Source organism: Xiphias gladius, chromosome 24 (genome assembly GCF_016859285.1).
Source record: "Xiphias gladius isolate SHS-SW01 ecotype Sanya breed wild chromosome 24, ASM1685928v1, whole genome shotgun sequence".
NCBI classification, from domain to species: domain Eukaryota; kingdom Metazoa; phylum Chordata; class Actinopteri; order Istiophoriformes; family Xiphiidae; genus Xiphias; species Xiphias gladius.
Window position 1 is genome coordinate 892,245 of NC_053423.1, and position 22,185 is coordinate 914,429.

The 22,185-nt window shown below is 40.6% G+C and overlaps 1 protein-coding gene across 1 annotated transcript; it reads right to left on the reverse strand.

Moving 5' to 3' along the window:
- Window positions 1–1,296: 1,296 nt before the first annotated feature.
- atat1 (alpha tubulin acetyltransferase 1) lies at window positions 1,297–18,944 on the reverse strand. Its single transcript, XM_040121808.1, has 7 exons — window positions 18,921–18,944; window positions 18,188–18,233; window positions 15,031–15,105; window positions 13,358–13,571; window positions 8,179–8,264; window positions 5,294–5,378; window positions 1,297–2,222 (listed from the first exon to the last, which is right to left on the reverse strand). Exons 1-7 carry the CDS (start codon window positions 18,942–18,944, stop codon window positions 1,994–1,996), a joined length of 759 nt encoding a protein of 252 aa, XP_039977742.1. The 3' UTR covers window positions 1,297–1,993.
- Window positions 18,945–22,185: the final 3,241 nt, after the last annotated feature.

The following is a 22,185-nucleotide window of genomic DNA, read 5'->3' on the forward strand; positions in this document are numbered from 1 at the left end:
CTGGAAGTGAATGGGATTTCTCCACACAGTCTACAGCTTTCACTGGCACCACTTTTTTGGGAAGAAAGTAGTTCCTTGGCTATGTGCCAGTAGGGTTATGTGGAGAGTATCTCTTTTTGAGCATATTCATTTTCACGTTACTAACTGATGCAAACACCAAGGGTTATGACTAAAGCTACATGAGTCCCACAACTTTTGTTTCCAAGCTTAGCTTCACTTTGAAATGACCAGTGAATAAGCCAGCCAAAGAAAAAAATTCCATGTGTGAAAGGTGGGGTGAAAAAGCCTTCTGTTACAGTCCCTTTCTGGTTGCATCCCACTGCCTCCCCAATCTCTGTTCAGCAACTGTGTCTTTTGTGTGTCTTTGTAGCCTCAACACCATAAATTCTACAAATAGGGATAAGACTGCACACTTTCAGTCTCTCCTTGAAAACATTTATGTTGTCTCACCAAAAGTGATGTAAGTAGTTTTAAGAAGAAAAAGACAGCTTAAAAGGAAAGTTAAAACCCTGCCTACTTTCACCCTTCTACACACCTGACCAATGTGTAAAGTACTTGTGATTACTGAACTGTCTGTTTTAGAGTTTTTTCACAGTCACAGGTTGTCATCTCACATTTTTATTGGCTTTAAAGCTTCAGGAGGGTAGGTCTTAACATAAGCCTTCAGAGGGTTGATGCCAAGAGAGTGGGAGCGGAGAAAGAGGAGAGTGGCATGCTGCTGAGAACGCAACTCTTTTGTTGAGACCTTGATAGACAGTGAATGATAAATGTCCTCCCTGAAGTGTTTTGGTTTAGTTTCTGTCTGCGACCATCTGTTTACCTAAATGAATCAACACCAAACAAGCTCAGGGCACAGGTTGTTAAGATAGGAAGTGGACAGAAGTGGGCTGGCCAAATCCTCCAGTGGAGTGAGCAACACTATGGAAAAGAAGCGGAGTATTGGCAAAAAAGTTAGTTGAGCTCAGTGAGGTGCATCATTTTCTTTTGTTGCCAATCAAAACATTCAGCATATGTTGTGGTCAGTAAGTAGCTGGTACAGCCATAATGCTTAGCAGTAATTAAATCACTAGACCTACCATCACTTTGGAAAAATGCTGTCAAGACAGTCTGACGAGCACTTTGTTTAAAGCATTTGTGTGTGTGTGTGTGTGTGTGTGTGTGTGTGTGTGTCATAATGCCATAAATGTGGTCCTGGAGACACCTACTGTAGCTGAAACTACCAAAGAGGCAGTTTTGAGTACTTTGGAATGTGTTTCTCTGTCTATCTGTTTGTCTGTGGAGTGATTTTTTTCATCACGACAGCGTCACAATCATGCAAGATACAGTCACAAAACTTTACAGGTGTGTAGTTGAGATCAAAATGAAAGCCAAGTTCGAAGATGGGTGTGGTTCAACACATGAGCACTGAGTACTCATGAAATAATGTAGTAATAACTACTGAGTACTCATGGGTCAGAACGTCAACATGTAAACAGGCGTCGCGGCTGGTGTGATCCCATCGCAACATGTTCTCTAGTATATTTTTTGTCTCAGATTGTGGCTCAGTTTTGGATGACTTCAGTAACCATTGCACAGTATGTTGTTCCCAAATGCTACAACAAAGTGTCACACTTCTGAATGGCTTTGTCTTACAAAAATTATTTGACACAGCCCTCTGATTCTGCGTTTGGAAAGGGGGTTTGAAGCGCTGTTAGACAATCTTAGGCACTTTTTTTAAAGTATACTGAAACATTAGACTAAGCAGCAACCACTAGCGTAAGTTAATACTCATTTAGTTACCCTCTTCCACTTCAATATTGCTGCTTTGGGCCCTTAAGCAAAGTTCAAAAGTTGGAGCTCTCAGCACTTGGCCAAGAAATCATTGCACCAATGCTGATTAACACCTCTAAATGTAAAACTGAACATATTTGACCGAAAGTAATGAATGGCTCTAGAATTCAAAATGTTTTTTTTTTGCAGCAACATTTAAACAATTTATAAATTTTAGCAATCATCACAGAACTAGCTCCCCATCACCAGGGCCAGGTGCTCCTGTATTCCTGCTTCTCCGGTTGACCAACATTGCTTGACACTGTGGACTGTCCAACACCCTGATCTTCTCCTCAGCAACACAGGCTTCAGCCTCTGTATTCAGGTGTGTGTCTCTGCTGTTTAAGGAGGTCTGGCTGCAGATGCCATCCTTCTTGGATGCAGACAGAAGTGGAAATGAGAGAGGCTGGAACCTGGGTTAAAGGACAGTACAGGGTCAGTGGAAGAAGGATAAGGATGAAGGTATAGGGCAAAAATGTTGGCTAAAAATTGGGTAAAAAATTTACTGCATAAAAACCCAATGTGTAGACATATGTGACTAAAATCACACTGCATAAAGCAACTCAACTCTTTGACTCTACAAGTCCTCCCACCTAAATGACAAAACAATAACTTGTCAGTGTTTCCAAAAAGGACCCACATAACCATTTGAAAATTATTTAGTTTTAGTGAGTTGTTTACTGAACAGCCAACCTCTCTGGTTAAGTTTTGGTTTAGGTAACTAAAACTGTATAGTAAAACTCCACCTGAAATCACATTTAGTCATCCCTGTTTTCAGTCAAAAATAGTCGGTGTGTTTTTTTTAAAATGTACTATTAATAGATCGTTTTATTATTAAAATGAGGAAAAACAGCTTTGGAGAAATATCAAATACTCCTTCTCCTCTCAGCCAGCTTGTGGCGTGTCAGTGTCTGTGTTTGATATGATTTGGAGAGGTATCCCGGTGTCTGTGTGACTTGTATTAGCTGGAGGGTCGTGTCGGTATTTGTCAGCAGCTGGAGGGGCGTGTCGGTGTTTGACTGACAGCAGCTGGAGGGGCGTGTCGGTGTTTGACAGCATCTGGAGGAGCGTGTCTGTGTTTGACAGTAGCTGGAGGGGGCATGGTGTTGTTTGTCTGACAAGCAGGCATGGGGGTGTGTTTGAGCTGGAGGAGCAGGTCGGTGTGTTGTTGGTTTGACAGCAGGAGGTGGAGCGTGGTGTGTCTGTGTTTGACAGCAGCTGGAGGGGCGTGTCGGTGTTTGACAGCAGCTGGAGGGGCGTGTCGGTGTTTGACAGCAGCTGGAGGGGCGTGTCGGTGTTTGACTGACAGCAGCTGGAGGGGCGTGTCGGTGTTTGACTGACAGCAGCTGGAGGGGCGTGTCGTTGTTTGACTGACAGCAGCTGGAGGGGCGTGTCGGTGTTTGACTGACAGCAGCTGGAGGGGCGTGTCGGTGTTTGACTGACAGCAGCTGGAGGGGCGTGTCGTTGTTTGACTGACAGCAGCTGGAGGGGCGTGTCGGTATTTCACTGACATTAGCTGGAGGGTCGTGTCAGCATTTGACAGCAGCTGGAGGGGCGTGTCGTCGTTTGACTGACAGCAGCTGGAGGGGCGTGTCGGTGTTTGACTGACAGCAGCTAGAGAGGTGTGTCTGTGTTTGACTGACAGCAGTTGGAGGGTCGTGTCGGCATTTGACAGCAGCTGGAGGGGCATGTCGTTGTTTGACTGACAGCAGCTGGAGGGGCGTGTCGTTGTTTGACTGACAGCAGCTGGAGGGGCGTGTCGTTGTTTGACTGACAGCAGCTGGAGGGGCGTGTCGTTGTTTGACTGACAGCAGCTGGAGGGGCGTGTCGGTATTTCACTGACATTAGCTGGAGGGGCGTGTCGGTGTTTGACTGACAGCAGCTGGAGGGGCGTGTCGTCGTTTGACTGACAGCAGCTGGAGGGGCGTGTCGGTGTTTGACTGACAGCAGCTGGAGGGTCGTGTCGGCATTTGACAGCAGCTGGAGGGGCGTGTCGGTATTTGACAGCAGCTGGAGGGTGGTGTTGGTGTTGGACATTATCTGGAGGAGCGTGTCGGTGTGTGACTGACATCAGCTGGAGGAGTGTGTCGGTATTTGACAGCAGCTGGAGGGTCGTGTCGGTATTTGACAGCAGCTGGAGGGGCGTGTCGGTGTTTGACTGACAGCAGCTGGAGGGGCGTGTCGGTGTTTGACAGCAGCTGGAGGGTCGTGTCGGTATTTGTCAGCAGCTGGAGGGTGGTGTCGGTGTTGGACATTATCTGGAGGGGCGTGTCGGTATTTAACTGACAGCAGCTGGAGGGCGTGTCGGTGTTTGACAGCAGCTGGATGGGCGTGTCGGTGTTTGACTGACAGCAGCTGGAGGGGCGTGTCGGTGTTTGACTGACAGCAGCTGGAGGGGCCTGTGTCGGTGTCTGACTGACAGCAGCTGGAGGGGCATGTCGGTGTTTGACATTAGCTGGAGGGGCGTGTCGTTGTTTGACATTAGTTGGAGGGGCGTGTCGGTGTTTGACTGACAGCAGATGAAGGGGCATGCCAATGTTTGAGTGGAAGCAGCTAGAGAGGTGTGTCTGTGTTTGACTGACAGCAGCTGGAGGGGCGTGTCGGTGTTTGACTGACAGCAGCTGAAGGGGCGTGTCGGTGTTTGACTGACAGCAGCTGGAGGGGCATGTCGGTGTTTGACAGCATCTGGAGGGGCTCGTCGGTATTTAACTGACAACAGCTGGAGGGGTGTGTCGTTGTTTGACTGACAGCAGCTGGAGGAGGCCCCACATGCTGCTTCAGTGTTTGACTGACAGCAGTTGGACAGGCGTGTCGGTGTTTGAGTGACAGCAGCTGGAGAGGTGTGTCAGTGTTTGACTGACAGCAGCCGGAGTAGTGTGTTTGTGTTTGACTGACAGCAGCTGGAGGAGCATGTTGGTGTCAGTTTTTGACCAACAGCAGCTACCAGGCTTTACGACGTCAGGAGAACCAGAGATAAAGTAAACAAACTTTTGCTATGGCTACATGTCGTGGGCAGACGGCGTGTTGTTAGTGGTATTATAATTCAGCACAAATGTTTTGGGCACTTTAGATGTTTAGATTCTTATCCATCATGCAATAATATCAGGAGCACATCTCTACTGGAACTTGGATTGACAAATCAGCTTGTTCATTGTGCACTGTCTCATGAAACACTGAAATTTGTTAAGTGTGTATGTCACTTCCTTTGTAAGCCTCTACAACCTTTGGTTACCCACAACATGCCTCTGTAGGGAGATCCACAGTGATATTTAAATGTATATGCACAGAGCTACAATTCCAGCTTTAAGTGTCTGACCAAACAACCAATTTCTGGTGAGGACAGTCTCATTTAACCACATTTTGTACTGTGTTTTGGCCACAAATGTTTGCACGTAGGGTGAATCACTAAGCCTTCTGATGTTCTTCTGTCATGCTGACAACGAACAGTTAAATGTCCAAATGTCTAGTGCAGTAGTGTAAATACCTGCTTTGTAATGTGTGAATACTGGCCAACGTGTGTGTGTCTTTGTATCCCAGCGCGTATGACTGATCCCCCACTGGCCTCAGACCTGAGGAGGCACAAGGTACTAACACATGAGGAAAGACAGCAGAGCTGCCTGGTTGTACTGCATCTGACTATTACTGTACAATTCAGTCAGGGTGGTTTTAATGGCTCTATATTCTTAGGATAGAAGCCAAAAACAGCAACATTCAGCATCTTTAAATTTGAACTTTCCCATGAAAAAAACATCATCTTCGTAAAATTTTCCTACTGAAACCCAGTTTAGTATTAAGCAATATCTGATTATGACAACCCATTAAATACAGTCACCCTAAATTGAATGTGTCTTGTAATTAACACTGGAAAAAACAGGAAACCTCAATTTATTCAAACAGCTTAATGACCATGCTGTCACTTAAGTAGCTACCTTATTTTCTAACATGGGAATACTCACTGTCTGGTCTGAGGACAGAGTGAAATCAAGGAAAAAATTTGAGATAATACTGCACGTATTGCAAATAGGCTGAATATACACTGATCTAGTACTTTATTAGGTACGTCTGCTTAGTCATGAAATTATCAGCCAATCATGTAGCAGCAGTGCAATGCATAAAATCATGCAGTTACAGGTCAGCAGCTTCAGTTAATGTTCACATCAACTTACTCAGAATGGTGCCAAAAGCAAAGAACATCCAGTGAGTGACAATTCTGCGTATGGAAACGCCTTGTTGATGACAGAGGTCAGAGGAGAATGACCATACTGGTTGGATCTGACAGAAAGGCTACGGTAACTCTGATGACCACTCCTTACAGCTTTGGTGAGCAGAAAAGGTTCTCAGTACACATCAAATCTCGAGGCAGATAGGCTAAAACAGCAGAAGACCTCGTCGGGTTACTCTCCTGTCAGCCATTAACAGAAATCTGAGGCTAAATTGGGCAGTGGCTCATCAAAACTGGACAGTTGGAGACTGGAAAAATGTAGCATGGTCTGATGAATCTGGATTTCTGCTGAGCCACACAGATGGTACGGTCAGAAATGGGTGTCATCAGCATGAATCCATGGATCCAACCTGCGTTGTGTCAACAGTCCAGGCTGGTGGTGGTGGTGTAATGGTGTTGGGAATGTTTTTTTGGCACACTTTGGGCCCCTTAACATCAAACAAGCATGGTCTGAATGCTGCAACTTAGGAATATTGTTGCTGACCATCAACATCCCTTTATAGCCACAATTTACCATCTTCTAATGGATACTTCCAGCAGGATAATGCACCATGTCACAAAGCATAAGTTTTCTCAAACTCGTTTCATCAACATGACAATGAGTTAAGTGAACTTCAGTGGCCTGCCCGGTCACCAGATATGAATCCAACAGGACACTGTTGGAATGTGGTAGAATGGGAGATTGGCAGAATGAATTTGCAGCTGACAAATCTGCAGAAATGATGTGATGCAATCATTTAACATGGAGCAGAATCTCAAAGGAATGTTTCCATCATCTTATGGAATGTATGGCACAAAACTGTGGCTGTTTTGAAAGCAAAGGGATGCCCTACCCAATATTAGGATAGTGTTCCTAATAAAGTGCTCAGCGCGTGTAGTTTATACCGTCATCAATATTTTGCGATGCCATGAAAATATAAATCTATAATCAATATATCTATTGAATCGATCTGTGTTTAGTGGTCAGAGTTAAAGGTTCAGATTGGATTGGAAATCCTGTGGGATCCACCCACTTGCACTATCTCTCTGGGTCTATTAAACTATGTCTGGAAGTTACCAGGAGTTAAATGGATTTTCTTTTGCTGAATTATCGTTTGACAGCTGTTTAATATGCTGCAGCCGCTTCAGCATTGGATCACGGTTTAGTAATATTTGTTCACCATTAATTCAAGATATCAGTTTTAAATAGGCACGTGTTTAGAAATTAGAGCCAGAAAAATACCAGTGAGGGATAACCTACACAGATTCTTTGGGTAGAAGCTCTGTAAAAAGTCAATATTACAGAAAGAAATACATTAGCATGGAAAGACAGATTTATCCGAGGTCAGCCTCTAGTCCAAACATCACCACTCAGGTCATTATAGAGTGAACTATCCCTTTAAATGAATTCAGACTGATTGGTGCAGTTGAGACTGAAGTTAAATAATGACTATAATAATAAATGCATGATAAAATGAAACATAATAATAAATAATGAATGAACGGTTGGATTTTTGTTGGTTTTGAAGGTCAGTACGTTACAGCTGCCAAGTGATGACATTTTGTGAATTTAACTCAACGTCCACTCGCATTTTTGGAGCTTTCTACACTATCTCAGTCTTAATCACTGAAAGGAACTGGCTCAGGTGTCATATATGACCACTTATTATTATGTGCCTGCTGTTCCATAAGTAGTGACACCTGACAAAGACTGAAATACGGTTGAAAGCTCTGACAAAGCTAGTAAGTGGTCCTTCAATTAAGATTTTTTAGTCACCTAAAAACATCCCAATAGATAATAATTACATCAAAGTTCTTGCACACAATAAAGTCTTATTAAGAGGTTCGTAGAACCAAAGAATCTTGACTGAAGAAACAAAAAAATCCTGCTAACTGTTGATCATCTGTACATGCTTTATTAACAGCATTTTTGTCCTTATAGTCCTTTGAACATCTGAAGAGGATCTGAGGACAGAAACCTTAATAAAGTGTGTACAGGTGATGAACAGTGTGCAGGGCACACCAGTGTGAACAAACTAACTAACAAAATAACACAGTAAGCATGTAATCAAGCATCCTTTTCAATGTGACCGATAAGGCCAGTATGATTTCCATGTATTTGTTTAACAAGGTTTTTGACTGCCATTAACATCTTCACTGAACTTTACCTGGCAAGTGTCTGTCCAGCAGTCCAACAGCTCTCCTGTCCATGTGCCGACTGTACAGGCTGCATCTGGCTACTAGACCCTGTTCGCTGCCAGAGAAAATGGCAACAGCCGCCAAGGAGGATGAGAAGAAAACCAAAAACATACGGAGCAGGGTAAAAAAGAGACAGGACAGGAGTACAAGAAGTGATGGAAGTGCAAAGGACAGTTAGGTAAGACAACAGTAAGAAAAAAAGGGAACAAAGGAAAAAAAGGATATGATTACAAAAGAGAGTAAAAAACAAAATACAACAAAACAGAAAAAATCCATACGGGGTGTATCAATAAAACCAAACATAAAAAATAAAAAGCCACAGAATGGAAATAAGATTTTGGAATAGAAGGTGGAGCCTTATATTACAAAACCAGTTCGTTTGGTTAATACTAATTCATGTGTGTAACAGTTGTATGACAAAAGGACATCTCACATGTGCAATTTTGTGGAACATACTTTAATTGTTTCTAAAAAAAAAAAGGCAAGCAGATAAGATAGAGCTATCATGTTCCCCTCTGCTGCGTACATAACGAGTATTATTTAAAAAGGCCCAAATGAGCCCCTCCTTGTTTGAGTCAAATAATCATTCTAACAACAGCAGACTCCCCTTCTCCATGTCACAGAAACAGGCTATCTATCAAGCTAAGACACCACAGCCATTCCTTTAAAGGGAGGAGTCAATGGTGCTATTCAGAGACTGGTCAATGGAAGCCCAGCTGAGATCTATTTAGGGAACTGTATTACCCATTGATGATGACAGTGAAAAGAGGAGACAGTACACAGAATTTATCAAAGGAGTAGAACAGGACAAATGGGTTGGAATGGGTGAACAAAAAATTGAAGGGGAAGGGGAAGAGAGAGAAAGAGACAGTTTTTAGAAAGCCATGGTTGAGCAGAACAAATAAGCAGGGGAGAGAAATGGGTTGTCTCTTTGTGTTGGACACAATAAGTGACTAATGAGCGGAACATAACATTCATCTGCCAAATTGAGAAAACCTGGCACTGACACTGGCCCCCTGCATTACTGCATTTCAACATCAATAAATAATAAGACATGCAAGCAAGTATCAGGATTCTAGCACAGCAGCACAGTAACTAAGGCACACTGACTAGGGGCAATCAGAAGGCCTATGCCTATGCTATCATTGAATAGGTCTTAAATTGGTCGTTTAATTTGTGGTTATTTGTATGCTTAGCTACTTGGGCACAGACAGGATCTGATTCAGCCTTGGACCATAAGGTCACTTTCTGCACCAAAACTTTTCTCAAAAATAAATACATTTGCGTCTCATTTACAAGTGTTGAGTGTCTCTTAGGTCAGCAACTGTTATTTGCCTAAAACCTAAAAAGCAAAAATAATAATTATATATGGCAAGTTATTTTTCCCATTCTTTAATTTGTTCTACACTATAGAGAGTAACACCAGAACAAACCACAGCAAGATGAATCAGGCTATTAATTATCTACAAACTACTACTGTTTGATATTATGTGCAAAATGAAATGTGATTAAGAAATAATATGACCAGGATTTATGCAAGAATCATGAGTGTAATTTATTGTATTAAATAAGGGAAATTTAATGTAACTGAAGACAGAAGTTACCAATGTATGAATGAAGTAAAAGTTGAGTGAAATCAATATGAAATGATTTAATTTGAATCAATAAATCACATGATAATGAATCAGCACATTAATGTGAGATATAATTAGATTCTCACCCAACATGGGTGTGCATACTCTCACCGCTATTTGGCAGGGCAAGCTAGTTTATAAGACTGGCTGACGTTACTTTTTAATACTGGAAGCCCCAGGGTTGAATTTATTTGCAATTCTGTCAGATTGCTCTATGGTAAATAACAGAAGGGCACTGTTTTTTCACTGCTAACCAACTAAACCTTTCGAAATTCCTGCCTTTTCCCGAGTCTGCAAAAAATATTAACTTCTGAAAAAGCAAGTGACGGTGACAAAAACAAAATCCAGCCTGAGGGAGACTTAGAGAAACTGGTGCTACTTCGATAATTCACAGACCTTAATATGAACAATTTCACCAACTTTGGAACTACTTTCTTCCAAAGAAATGGTCTTATAATAACTGTCCACTGTCAGCAGTGTAGCTCAAGGCCATGAAACTGTAGAGAAGTCTTGGTCCCCAGAAAAAAAATCCTACTGAATTTAGTAATCAACTAAATCTCCATCTAGAGCCACTACCAGGCCAAAGTTTTCAATTATCCAGTGAAATACAGTATCTCAACGTGTACTAATGACTCTGGTGATCCTCTCACTTTTCATTTATTGTCATCATAAGTTCATATTATCTGTTCAGTTTTTGGTACTTTGTTAAGGATCAAAAACCTGGAAAACTAATGACATTCTAAGAAAACTTGCAAACTTAGATTTAGCTCAAAGCACTGTCGTGCCTACAGTGGGATGAAAAAGTTTGGGCACCCTTGGTCAAAATTTCTGTTATTTTGAATAGTAAAGTGAGTAGAAGATGAACTGATCTCCAAGCGGCATAAAGTTAAAGGCCATTCTTTTCAACATTTTTAAGCAAGATTGGTGTATTATTTTTGTTTTAGTGTAATATTTTTGTATTTGTATTACTGAAAAAGGAAAGGAGGAAAATAGAAAAGTTTGGGTACCCCAAGAGATTCGAGCGCTTAGATAACTTTTACCAAGGTGCCAGACCTTTATTAGCTTGTTAGGTCTATGGCTTGTTCATCGTCATCGTTAGGAAAGTCCAGGTGATGGAAATTTCAAAGCTTTATAAATACTCTGACTCCTCAAACTTTGTCCCAACAATCAGCAGCCTTGCGCTCCTCGAAGCAGCTGCCTAGTACTCTGAGAAATAAAATAATTGATGCCCACAAAGCAGGAAAAGGCTATAAGAAGATGGCAAAGTTTTTCAAGTAGCCATTTCCTCAGTTCGTAATGTAATTAAGAAATGGCAGTTAATAGGAATCGTGGAGATTAAGTTGAGGTCTGGAAGACCAAGATGACTTTCAGAGAGAACTTTGGATTGATGAAGTTAAAAAAAAGAACGTTTTGGCCTCAATGACTATTGATGTGTTTGGAGAAAAAAGGGTGCATAATTTCATGAAAAGAACACCTTTGCAACTGTTAAGTAAGGGCGTGGATTGATCATGCTTTGGGCTTGTGTTGCAGCAAGTGGCACGGGGAACATTTCACTGGTAGAGGGAAGCATGGATTAAATTAAATACCACCAAATTCTGGGATAAAAAAATGTCTGTAAAAAAGCTGAAGATGAAAAGAGAATGGCTTCTACAACAGGATAATGATTCTAAACACACTTCAAAATCCACAATGGACTACCTCAAGAGGTGCTGAAGGGTTTGCCATGGCTCACACAGTCCCCTGACCGTAAACATAATTGAAAATCTGTAGATAGACCTAAAAAGAACAGAATCTCTCACAGAACTAGAAGCCTTTTGCAAGGAAGAAGAGAGAACAGAGCCACCAATATTATCAAAGACTCCTCTCATCCCTCCAATCAACTGTTCACGCCACTGCCATCTAGAAAAAGGTTTAGTGGTATCAGACCAGAACCATACTACTGTCTAACAGTTCTTTCCCACAAGCTGTTAGGCTACTGAACTCTTTACTCCCTCCTGCCGAGCAGTGCACACACATATAAAGGTCTAACAACGCCCCTCCTTCTTCTCGCGCAAACAAATACAGACAGACACACACCTACCTTATTAGAATTTTCTTACTGTTTTTTCTGCAGAACTGCAACAGAGGGGCCTGCCCTATAAACGCAGCCGTGACTGACTGACTATGTGAATGAGTGAGTCAGTGAGTGATAAAATTACACCACTGGTCAGCCGAATGCCATGTGACTAAGTGCTGACGTAACACCATCAGTCGGCTGGGTGAGTGGTGGAATTTCCCCATCGGCCGTTGCTCTTTCAAAATGAATTGGCAAAAACTGTTTCTATTGTGTCATCACATTACATGTAGTGTTGCCAACTTAGTGCCTTTTTCGCTAGATTTACCCACTTTTCTCACCCCTTAAGCGACCTTTCTTCACAAAAGCACCTTTCAACAAATTTAGCCACTTTTTAGACAAACCTGTGCTACTGTCCATAGAAGAGTGTTGCCAGTATTGCCCCGCGAGGTGGGGTTTCCTTTCACAGGCACACCTCTTTATGTGTTTCATTCAACTGAACACACGGCAGCTGCATACACATTAATGACCTTCTAACTTTCTCTCTAAGTGATCATTTTACAGGTAAATATAGCTGAAATCATAGAACAGCTGTTGTCTTTAATTTATGTGTATGGTGATTTTGTCAGAGGACTTTGCAGTTATAAAATCAGGATTTTAGCACTGCAGATCGGCAGCTTGGAAATGACTGCTGGTCACGTGTAGTCTTAATGGGCTGTGTTTCATTCACTTTTTCCTACTTGTTCCATTGTCTGATGACAGAGACAGAAAAACACATAAATGAGAACAGCTTTATTGGGAATATCGGCTGTATTAAATTACTGTATATGCGAGCTAAGACAGTGGGGGGAAGGAAACAGATAAAAGGCACTTCAGCTATATACTAGGTTTTGACCTAATCTTGTCTAATAGAAAAGAGGCACATCTTTGCATGTGTGATGACACTGTCCATTCATTGGACTTTACTCAACTTAATAATACTTACACTTTCTGTCTTTGTATTTGATTTTTTTTTTTTTTTTTAAATTGTATCTGTTATAATTGTTTACAGCATAGCACTGAAGGAATGGAAACTTGTTCCCCTGAGTCCTGTATATGGTGAGAGTGGCAGTATATTCTACCTGGAACCTTGAACATCGAAAATGTTATGGCTGGAATCCAATGAATATGCAGCGGTTTAAAAAAATAGTTAAATGACAGTAGGAATGGTACTGAGACAAATACACAGGTATAAACTCACAAACTTTAAAATACCGTTTTTTTTCTCTGTTTCTAAGGCCAACACACTGTAAAATTGCATTTCCATTTGCGTGACTGACAGGTCCCTGCAGTCTTCCATCACAGTGTGCAAAATGTTCATTTCCATCTTAGATTTACATGAGAATTATTTTAAAAGATGACAGATAAGATTTTAATACAGATGAATATGGACAGAAGTACTGGATGTGTGCCGTTTCTTACCTGGTGCGTCTTGCCCTGCAGCGCTCCATGAGAGGGGACTTTGGGCTGTGGTCCCTGTTGGCCCCAAGGGCAGAAGCTGGGGCGGCTTGAGGGGTTACCCTGCTGGGGGAGGATCCCACACTGAGGGAGTGGGAGCACTGGGAGGATACCGATCGCTGGGGGGAGTGTGGAGGAGCAAATGGCCAGGGAAGAGCCCTCTCCTCCTGACGTACCACTGTACAGGAAAGTAATCTCATATAATGACTCTATGTATATGAAAACTTGAATGAAGTCATGACTTCAGTGATCTAGACTGCAGTCATTTCCGTCTATTACTAATTGTTAAGATTTTTTTTTATACGGCCACCTGAGCACTGGGTTACACATGAATAGTACGCAGAGGACGTTTACTGCAAAGACATGTTTGCTGACTTATTAAAAAGTAGCCAATGAATTTAGTAACGCACTGCTTTAAAGTTGGAGGACTTGCAATAGACAGATGAGTAAAAGAACGGTAAAAGTAAAGCAGCGGAAGCTGAGATGTTTTCACACTTTCTTTTAGTCCCTTCTATAGGTCAAACTCAAAAAACACTGGATCCTAATGCATCTCGACAATATCTTTTGTTTGACCATCCAACCTCGTTAAATGCTCACCCTGATGGGCATGGAAGTTATTTCTTCAGACTTTGGAAAGCTCCCAAGAATGACAGAAGACAGTAAACTGATCTTGATGATTTAAATTGGTGGAGTAGTGGATAAGGCTCTATTTTAATTCAGGGTAATCATCTTATAATAAAAACACCAGTAAATAGACCTATCAATCAGCAGTGAATAATATTCTACATTATAAATGTATTTTTTTAATGTGAGATATTCAGTCATACGAAATTGTAATTTCATTCATGCTTGTTCGATTTCCCTGGTATTTTCCTTTCTATTTTCCTTCTTTCATACAATAAAACAGCCAATCATCTTTCATACAAATGCAGGGAAATTATGAAGTTCAACACCTTGTGTTCTTAACTATTAAAATTGGTGTATCAAATTACGAACTAAACAATTGTATTTAGTTTCAACATTTACAAGTTTTTAAGACACAAAAATGTCTAGCTGCAAGTGCTAATCTAAATATTTTCCCTCATATCTGATAGAATTTTATTTTGAGACTGAATATTCATTTGTGAGGTCTAGGCTGACCCCTGTACTCTGGAAAATTTTGTAAGACATGTTTTTGTGATGCAAGGCTATAAAAATATAATTAACTCTTTCATCTATATGGAATAACAGGAGCAGAGTCCAACTATGCCTCAATATAAGAAAGTACAATTCCTGTCTCAATGTAGAAGGCTGAACATGAGTCACCTCATCAAATACAAACATGCAATATTTGATTTTAAATATTTATGTTAGGGTTTTATACAATCTGTTGCTTGCATGTAACTGTGATTTGTCCTTGCCACGTAAAGTGGCTGAAAAGCAGTCATCAAACACCTTATAGCAGTCACTTGTTAACTTCATGTCACTTGTGCTGCATCAGATAGTTTAAGACTCCACGAGTCGCTCAAAGTACTAGAAAAACAGCAGTAACTACAAATAACATTACAGCCAAAAGCCGGGATTATGTTACTGAGGAAACAGTGTTGAAGGCATCTGTTTAATGTCTATGTTTATGGCTAAGTGAAATGACTGTTTACCTTCTCTCTCCATTAAAGAGTAGGGTTTGATCTCTCCATCTGGCTTTTTTAGGGGAACCTTTCTCAACTGGGCAGCTGTGGAGGAGAACAAATTCAGAGCAGGGCCAATAACAGTACAGGATAAAGTCTCCTCCCTCCCTCCTTCCCTCCCCTTGCAAAACAGCCGTACATACTGTCCTCTACAAACTATATTTTAACAGCCTTTCCTTTGCCTGTACTGTAACATTATCTAGTGGTGAAGCCTGGAGTACTGGTTGTAAAAGCTTAAAGGGAGGATCCACCCTAAAACACAATTCACATACTGGTTTTGAGATCTTCAACAGCTCGTAGTAGATTTGTGAAATAAGCAAAAATTCTCCGAAAACTTGAAATTAAGACTAGACTTTGTGTCCTCAAGACAGAGCGCTCCTGACATTATCTCTCAAAACTTAACATACTGCAATTGTTTATATAGCTGAGAGAAACAGTTCTTCTTGTTCAGTTACTCGAACAGTCTAGGATAACTAGAGTCCAATATTCGAATTCTGTTTTGAAATGGAGTGGTAGCCTTACCATGCTGTTTTATTCATCTTTATCGAATTCACTAAAGTGCCTTTGACAAAAATAAATGAAACTCTGGTTAAAATGATTGGCAGCCTCAATCTTACATATTGTTTGTACCAATGTTTCTTACATTTACAACATGTCTCAGACATTCACTAGCTTCCCTAAACCCTGTTCCCTGTTCTTTTCATTGTTAAAAAAAAAGGAATATGCAAGCTTTTACACCATCTGCCACTGCATCTGTGAAAGCTTTGGCTACGTTGATAAGGTGATCTATCCAGCGTAGAGTCACTACAAACATGTCCATGAATACCAAGCAGTACAAGAGACACTCACCAAGTACAACACCCACCCCATTCACCTAAGATGGCACAAAAGGCCAATAAAACGTGCAATAAAAGAAGCAATTCAGAGTTATTTTTACAAAATAATAATACATTACTAGTAATGCTTAGCTCAACATCAATCATCATATATTTTATATATATTTGGATTTACATTAAAAAAAAAAGTCTAAAATGTGTTAATATAGGATGATCATGAAACTCAGGGTACCAGGTAAACAGTCTTGCATTACCTAATATAGCTAGCTGCTTGATGAACGACAACAGAGAGACAAAGTGAAACCAGAACTTTCAAAAGTAATAAAACTTACAAACATTTGTAATGATGCAAACCATTAAAAATGCAGCCTGATAGCATAGTATTTCTCTCCATGCATCTTGATAAGTATGGTTAATTAAGAAAAAAACTCTAATGCTGTTTAATCAATATTTCTTTCTTCAGCACCCTTTAATGAACAACACTCCCCACAAGCCTTTAGAAGGTTAGTAGGTTAAACCAGTTTAACAGAAGAGGTCAGTCTAGGGACTGCAGCTAGTACAGAAATGGCTGTATCAATATCAGGACAGGTAGTGCAAAACAGTGTATATGTTTTTTTTAAGCAGCAGAGATTAAAGCAAAGATCTTGGCAGTTATTATTAGAAGAGTGTTTACGGATATCACTGATACAGGAAAAAAGAGTAGTTACTACCTTACTTTATGCACACTAATGTGCAAGCAAAACTTCCCAGGAGCTGTACATTTTTGTATGCCAAGACAAAAACTCAGAATTATAAACCCTTCATAATTTTAACTAACAGCAACTACTTTTAGGTGATACTTAATTATCTTTGAATATGAATAGTAAACTCCAGGAACATTTTTCACTTATTCCAGAAGGGCATTTCAGAAACCCTCAAACACGGATTGTGTTGAGATACAGAAGCTGGTGGAAAAGCAGCTGAGGTGACATCAGGACCTCTCTTAAGATAGCTCTTACTTTATGGTAAAAATGCTAAAATACTAAAAGAATACCATGACACCTTTTCAAAGCTGTCTTAGAGTCTGTCCTATTCTCTGCTTTACAAAAAAGCTCCTATTCCGACACTTATAAAACTATAACAGGGTGGTGGTGCCTGTCTCTGCAGGCCTAAAGTTGTACCATCTACCTTGTACTGGCCATGTTTTGTATACAGAAAGCTGCAGACAGCCCTTCATTACTTTTTAGTGGAAGAATAAAACCTAATCCTGTTTTGTGCTTATAATGCATTTTAAGCATTAAAATCTAAGCTGATGGGATACATTACAAAATGCAGTGTAGACGCTGGTATAGAGGCTACTGATCTTCTTAACATTGGTTGTATTCTTTACACTGATAACACTAATGTGGTTTATTTATGGCAGAGTGTCACACAAAGCACCTTTAACGGACAGACATTTAGAGACATTGGAGGGTCGGGAAACAGGCAGGTATTCTCTTGTCAGTTAGGTGTTCTATGGGGGTTAGATGTGGTTCTACAGGTTGTGGCTCTCTGTGGATACTCTCTGACACCTAGGATGGTAGGTTCAATATATGACATGATGCATAATACAATACATAGCCTATATTTTACCTATGTAGGTAGACATGATGGGAAAGAGGAACTGAAACAGGCTGAAAGATTATGAGAACATATATAAGTGAGACCAAGAGCATCATACATATATTATGGACCTAATTATGGTAAATAGGAAGGGGCACAAGATGCTGGGGACGTATGAGAAAAGAGAGAAAAAGTCCTTACAAAGAGCCGTACATCCCCTGATCCGTCAGAGGAGAGGAGGGTGAGCCTGGGAGAGTTTGGTGAAACAAAAGATTTTCGAACTGGAATAAAAGCAGATCAGTACTTTTGGGTCGAGTGCCCTTTTTCAGAGTTGCATCTCTCTGACGAAGGTGAAAGTTTCTTCCACAAACAAAAAGATGAATTTGTCGTGACGCCAAAAGCAAGGTGCAGTATGCAAAACAAGTCATTTAACTGAACTTAATAATATACTGTATATTCACAAAAGCATGTGGTTGTTCTGGGATTGTGCAACTTCTTTTTTGAAAACAAAGGTAAGCAGATTTAGGGGTGATATGGTAATACCAAGGATGCTAACCAATCACAAGTTCAGCCAGTAAGGATGTCATGTTTGAAGCTGCCTACTTGCCCGCACCTAGTAGCTCATGTTACCACAGAGAAGAAAAACAATTAAATAACCCCTTTCACAACAACAAAAACCAGAAATGGGATCAGAGTAGTGAAAAAGTTACCTGCTCTGTTGAAGAAGAAGCCTTCAAAAACCACAAAGTTATTGACCTGGATAGAATAAAAAGAAACACAAGATAGCAAAAATTGCTCTTGATAAAAGGTTTATAAAAAGCATAAAGGTTCAATACAGTTTTTTATTTTTTTTGGCTGTGGTTGGTACTCTGGGCAAACATGTACAATGAGCTGATGATGAGAATCCTGCCCCTCCCCTAACTCAATATGGACCATCAGAAACATATCAGTTGGACTTCCTAACCTGGGAAGACACTGTCCTGATCAAGTTTTTTTGGCCCCAATCCTGATCCCACTCCTTTAATATTGAGTATCTACCGATACCAAGCCAGTCTGATACTTACAGTATATTTATTTTAATGTGGATAAGGTTGATCAGCTTATTTGAATTAATGAATGGTATGGACTAAATGGTTAAATGTTACTCCTGTAACTGATGTGAGGCAATCAGCTTTCGATTTAACTAGAGAGGATATCTCACTCTGTTGGAGCTGTAGCAACTATGAAAATACTCAGTCCACTCTGATTGCACAGTGGTGTTACAGATTGGAGCTTCTTCTCTCACTAGTGATCTTTGACGAGTAGAGACACGGAAACTGACAACAGCCAATGGTCATTTTGGCCTGTTAACAAATAAACAGGCTCCCAAAATTAGTCTATTGAGCAACAGCTGATATGAAAGAAACCGAACATCAGCGCCAGTAAAACATTAGAAGCTCCTACCTGAATATCTTGTACACTGATCATTGCTAATAAGAGAGAGTGTGGGAGCCTACTTACTCTTGGGTATTTTTGCAACCTAAACATCACAATTCAGAGTCAGCCCCTGAGTGCCCCAATAATTTTTCCCATTCACACACTTTCATAAAAAAAAAAAACCCCAAACATCATAGAGTTTTAAAAAAAGTACCAGAATTTGATCTGCTTTATTTTAGCCACTACTAAATCATTAAAATATGCCTGGATTAGCCCTGACACTGATCATTAGGATCGGCTTGGGACATCTCTAGCTTTTATTAATGTTGCTCACTTTGTTAACTCACACTACGCATTTAATTAGCATTTCTGCTTGACCAGAACCTGCAACCTTTATGCTCACACTGTGCGGATCAACTGGCTCGCCAACAAGGCTGCACTGAATATAATCATGGAACCCCCCTGATCAGTGACAGTTCCAATTAAGTTTATTCAAACAAGATGACTGCATCCTCAACATAGTTGACAAAAAAGGAGATGGGCAGTATTACTTTGTGAAATTATGACTATGACTGGAAAGTAAGGGGGAAAATATAGATATCTGCCAACACCAGATCAAAACTGATCAAAATAACTGATCAGGAGTCACTGGCTATAATTAAGGAAAATACGGAAATTGGTTAAAGGAAAGTCAGTTAAGGGAATTATCAGAACCACTGATGAAAAGAAGATACTCCCTGAATCTTCCTCCAGCTCCACCCTCAGACATAAAGGTCAGGTGTACTCATAGAATACCTAATGCTGTAATACGCAGATAGAATTTGCTGAGTACCAACACGCTCTCTAGAGGATGATCCCCTTTGATTATAAGGACCCCATGACATTTTCCGATCACTATCATCATCTTCTTCTTCCTGCTATGAATTTTGGTAAGTTATTGACACCAACCTGTGATGGAATGGTATACGATAGCACAGGACACTCTGTGAAGGAATATATATGTGTATCCCACATGTTTGCTATAGAGCACGAGATACTAACAAAACAGCAACCCCCTCATCAAAGCTCCCTAGCCCCACTTGTAGTCAAAAAGTGCATTCAACAGCTGTTTCCAAGGTCAGGAATGAACTTTGAATCTCAGTCACAGCACTGCTTTAAAGGATAGGGTCACATTTGATCAAATCGTTCTAAAAAAAAAAAATATTCAGGTGTCCCTATGTCCATACGAACACTGAAACAGGTTTTGCTGGCTGTAATCGTTCATACTACCCATTAAAAGATTGACATTCTTAAAGAACACTCAATGTAACCAATGGGGGACAAAATCCTTAGGCCAGTGCTTAGTTGAAGCACCTTTGGTTGTGATTACAGCCTTGAGACTTATTGGGTAGCTTTGCACACCTGGAATCTTCTATGCAAATCCTCTCAAGCTCTTTGAATCTTGAGATGGATGGGTAAATGTCTTATCGACCACTCAAAGCACTTTTCACTACTGCCACATTCACCTATTCACGCACACATTCATATAGCGCCCTTTGCTATAGACACTGCGCTTTCTACACAAACACACACACACACACACACACACACACACACACACACACACACACACACACACACACACACACACACACACACACACACACACACACACACACAGGCCACATCAACATGCAGACTGGAAGAGCCGGGTATATAATTATTTCTGAATTCCTATCACTGGACTAAATGCCATTAGTTAAAAATGTCTTAACTAGATGTCTATGTGACAGCGCTGTAGCTGAATTTAAGGAAGTGATTCCATCAGCATTTATCATCTTGTTGATAGTGCCGCAGGCTCAATCCTACTGACACTCGACTCTATTGCCCCAAAAGAAGATAATAAAACAGAACAGGTTAGCTCCATGGTTTAACTCTCAAACCTGAATACTGAAGCAAATAATAAAAGCACTGTTTTGGTAGGCACCTGGGCTAATTTTAAAGTGTCATACAAAGGGTCTGAATACTTATGTCAATATGATATTTCAGTTTTTCCTTTTTAATAATTTCGCAAAACTTTCTAAAATTCTGTTTTCGCTTTGCCATAATGGGGTATTGAGTGTAGACTGATGAGGGGGAATTCAATGATTTTAGCATGAGGCTGCAACATAAAATGTGAAAAAAGTGAAGGGGTCTGAACACTTTCTGAATGTACTGTATGTGCATCTGTGCCATAAAAGAAATCATTGCCCATTTTTGTAGTCATAATTTCACCGAGTACGTGTTTTGATCACACTAATCATGAAAAACTTTATCATAAAATAAGTGTTACAGTAGTAACAATAATATCAATCAACAATAGATTTTTAACTCACTGACCACCAGCACAGATGCCCCTTGGGGGTGTGTCCTCTCACCTCAGCTCTACTCATTGTACATCAACGACTGTATCTCTCACTCTGAAACTCTAAAAATATCTACGCTTGCTGATGATACAAAAATGGTGGGACTGATTTCCGGTAATGATGAGGCAGCTTATAAGAATGAGGTCTCCTCACTAGTTGACTGGTGTAGCAATAACAATCTGGAACTAAACATCAACAAAACTAAGAACTTGTGGTGGTCATCAACAAACATGTGGTAGGAAGAGTGGATCATTTCAAATTCCTCGGGACTACAATCTCCTCCTCCCTGAAATCCTCCCAGGAGAAAGCTCACCAAAGACTACTCTTTTTAAGACAGTTAAAGAAGACAGCTAAATCTCTTTCTTTCTCAACCCAACTGGTCAGGGAAGATGGCCGCTAAGAGCCAGGTTCTGTTCAAGGTTTCTACCTTTAAAAGGGAGTTTTTCTTTGCCACTGTCGGTAACTGCTTGCGGTTGGGGGAATGTTGGGTCTCTGTAAATATAACAATAAAGAGTACGTTCTAGACCTGCTCCATATGAAAAGTGCCCTGAGATAACATCTGTTATGATTTGGTGCTATATAAATAAAGTTGAAGTGAACTGAACTGAAACTTGGAGTGTCAAGGGGTGAAATGCTACAGTTCTACAGAAAGTGTGCTCACTTTCTCAATAACTGTATGGTATGGAAATTCTACAGCCCACGAGAAAAAACTACTAGACAGACTCATGCACACAGCTTCAAAAATAATTGACTGTATACTATACCACCATCTCTGAATTTTATCACAGCCGCATTCAGCAGAAAGGTTTAAAATCATCTCCCTTCTGGTAAAATGCTTCACTTGTTGTATAAACAAGTACATGCACTTCAATCTGTCTCTTTAACAACATGGGCCATATTGTTGCACT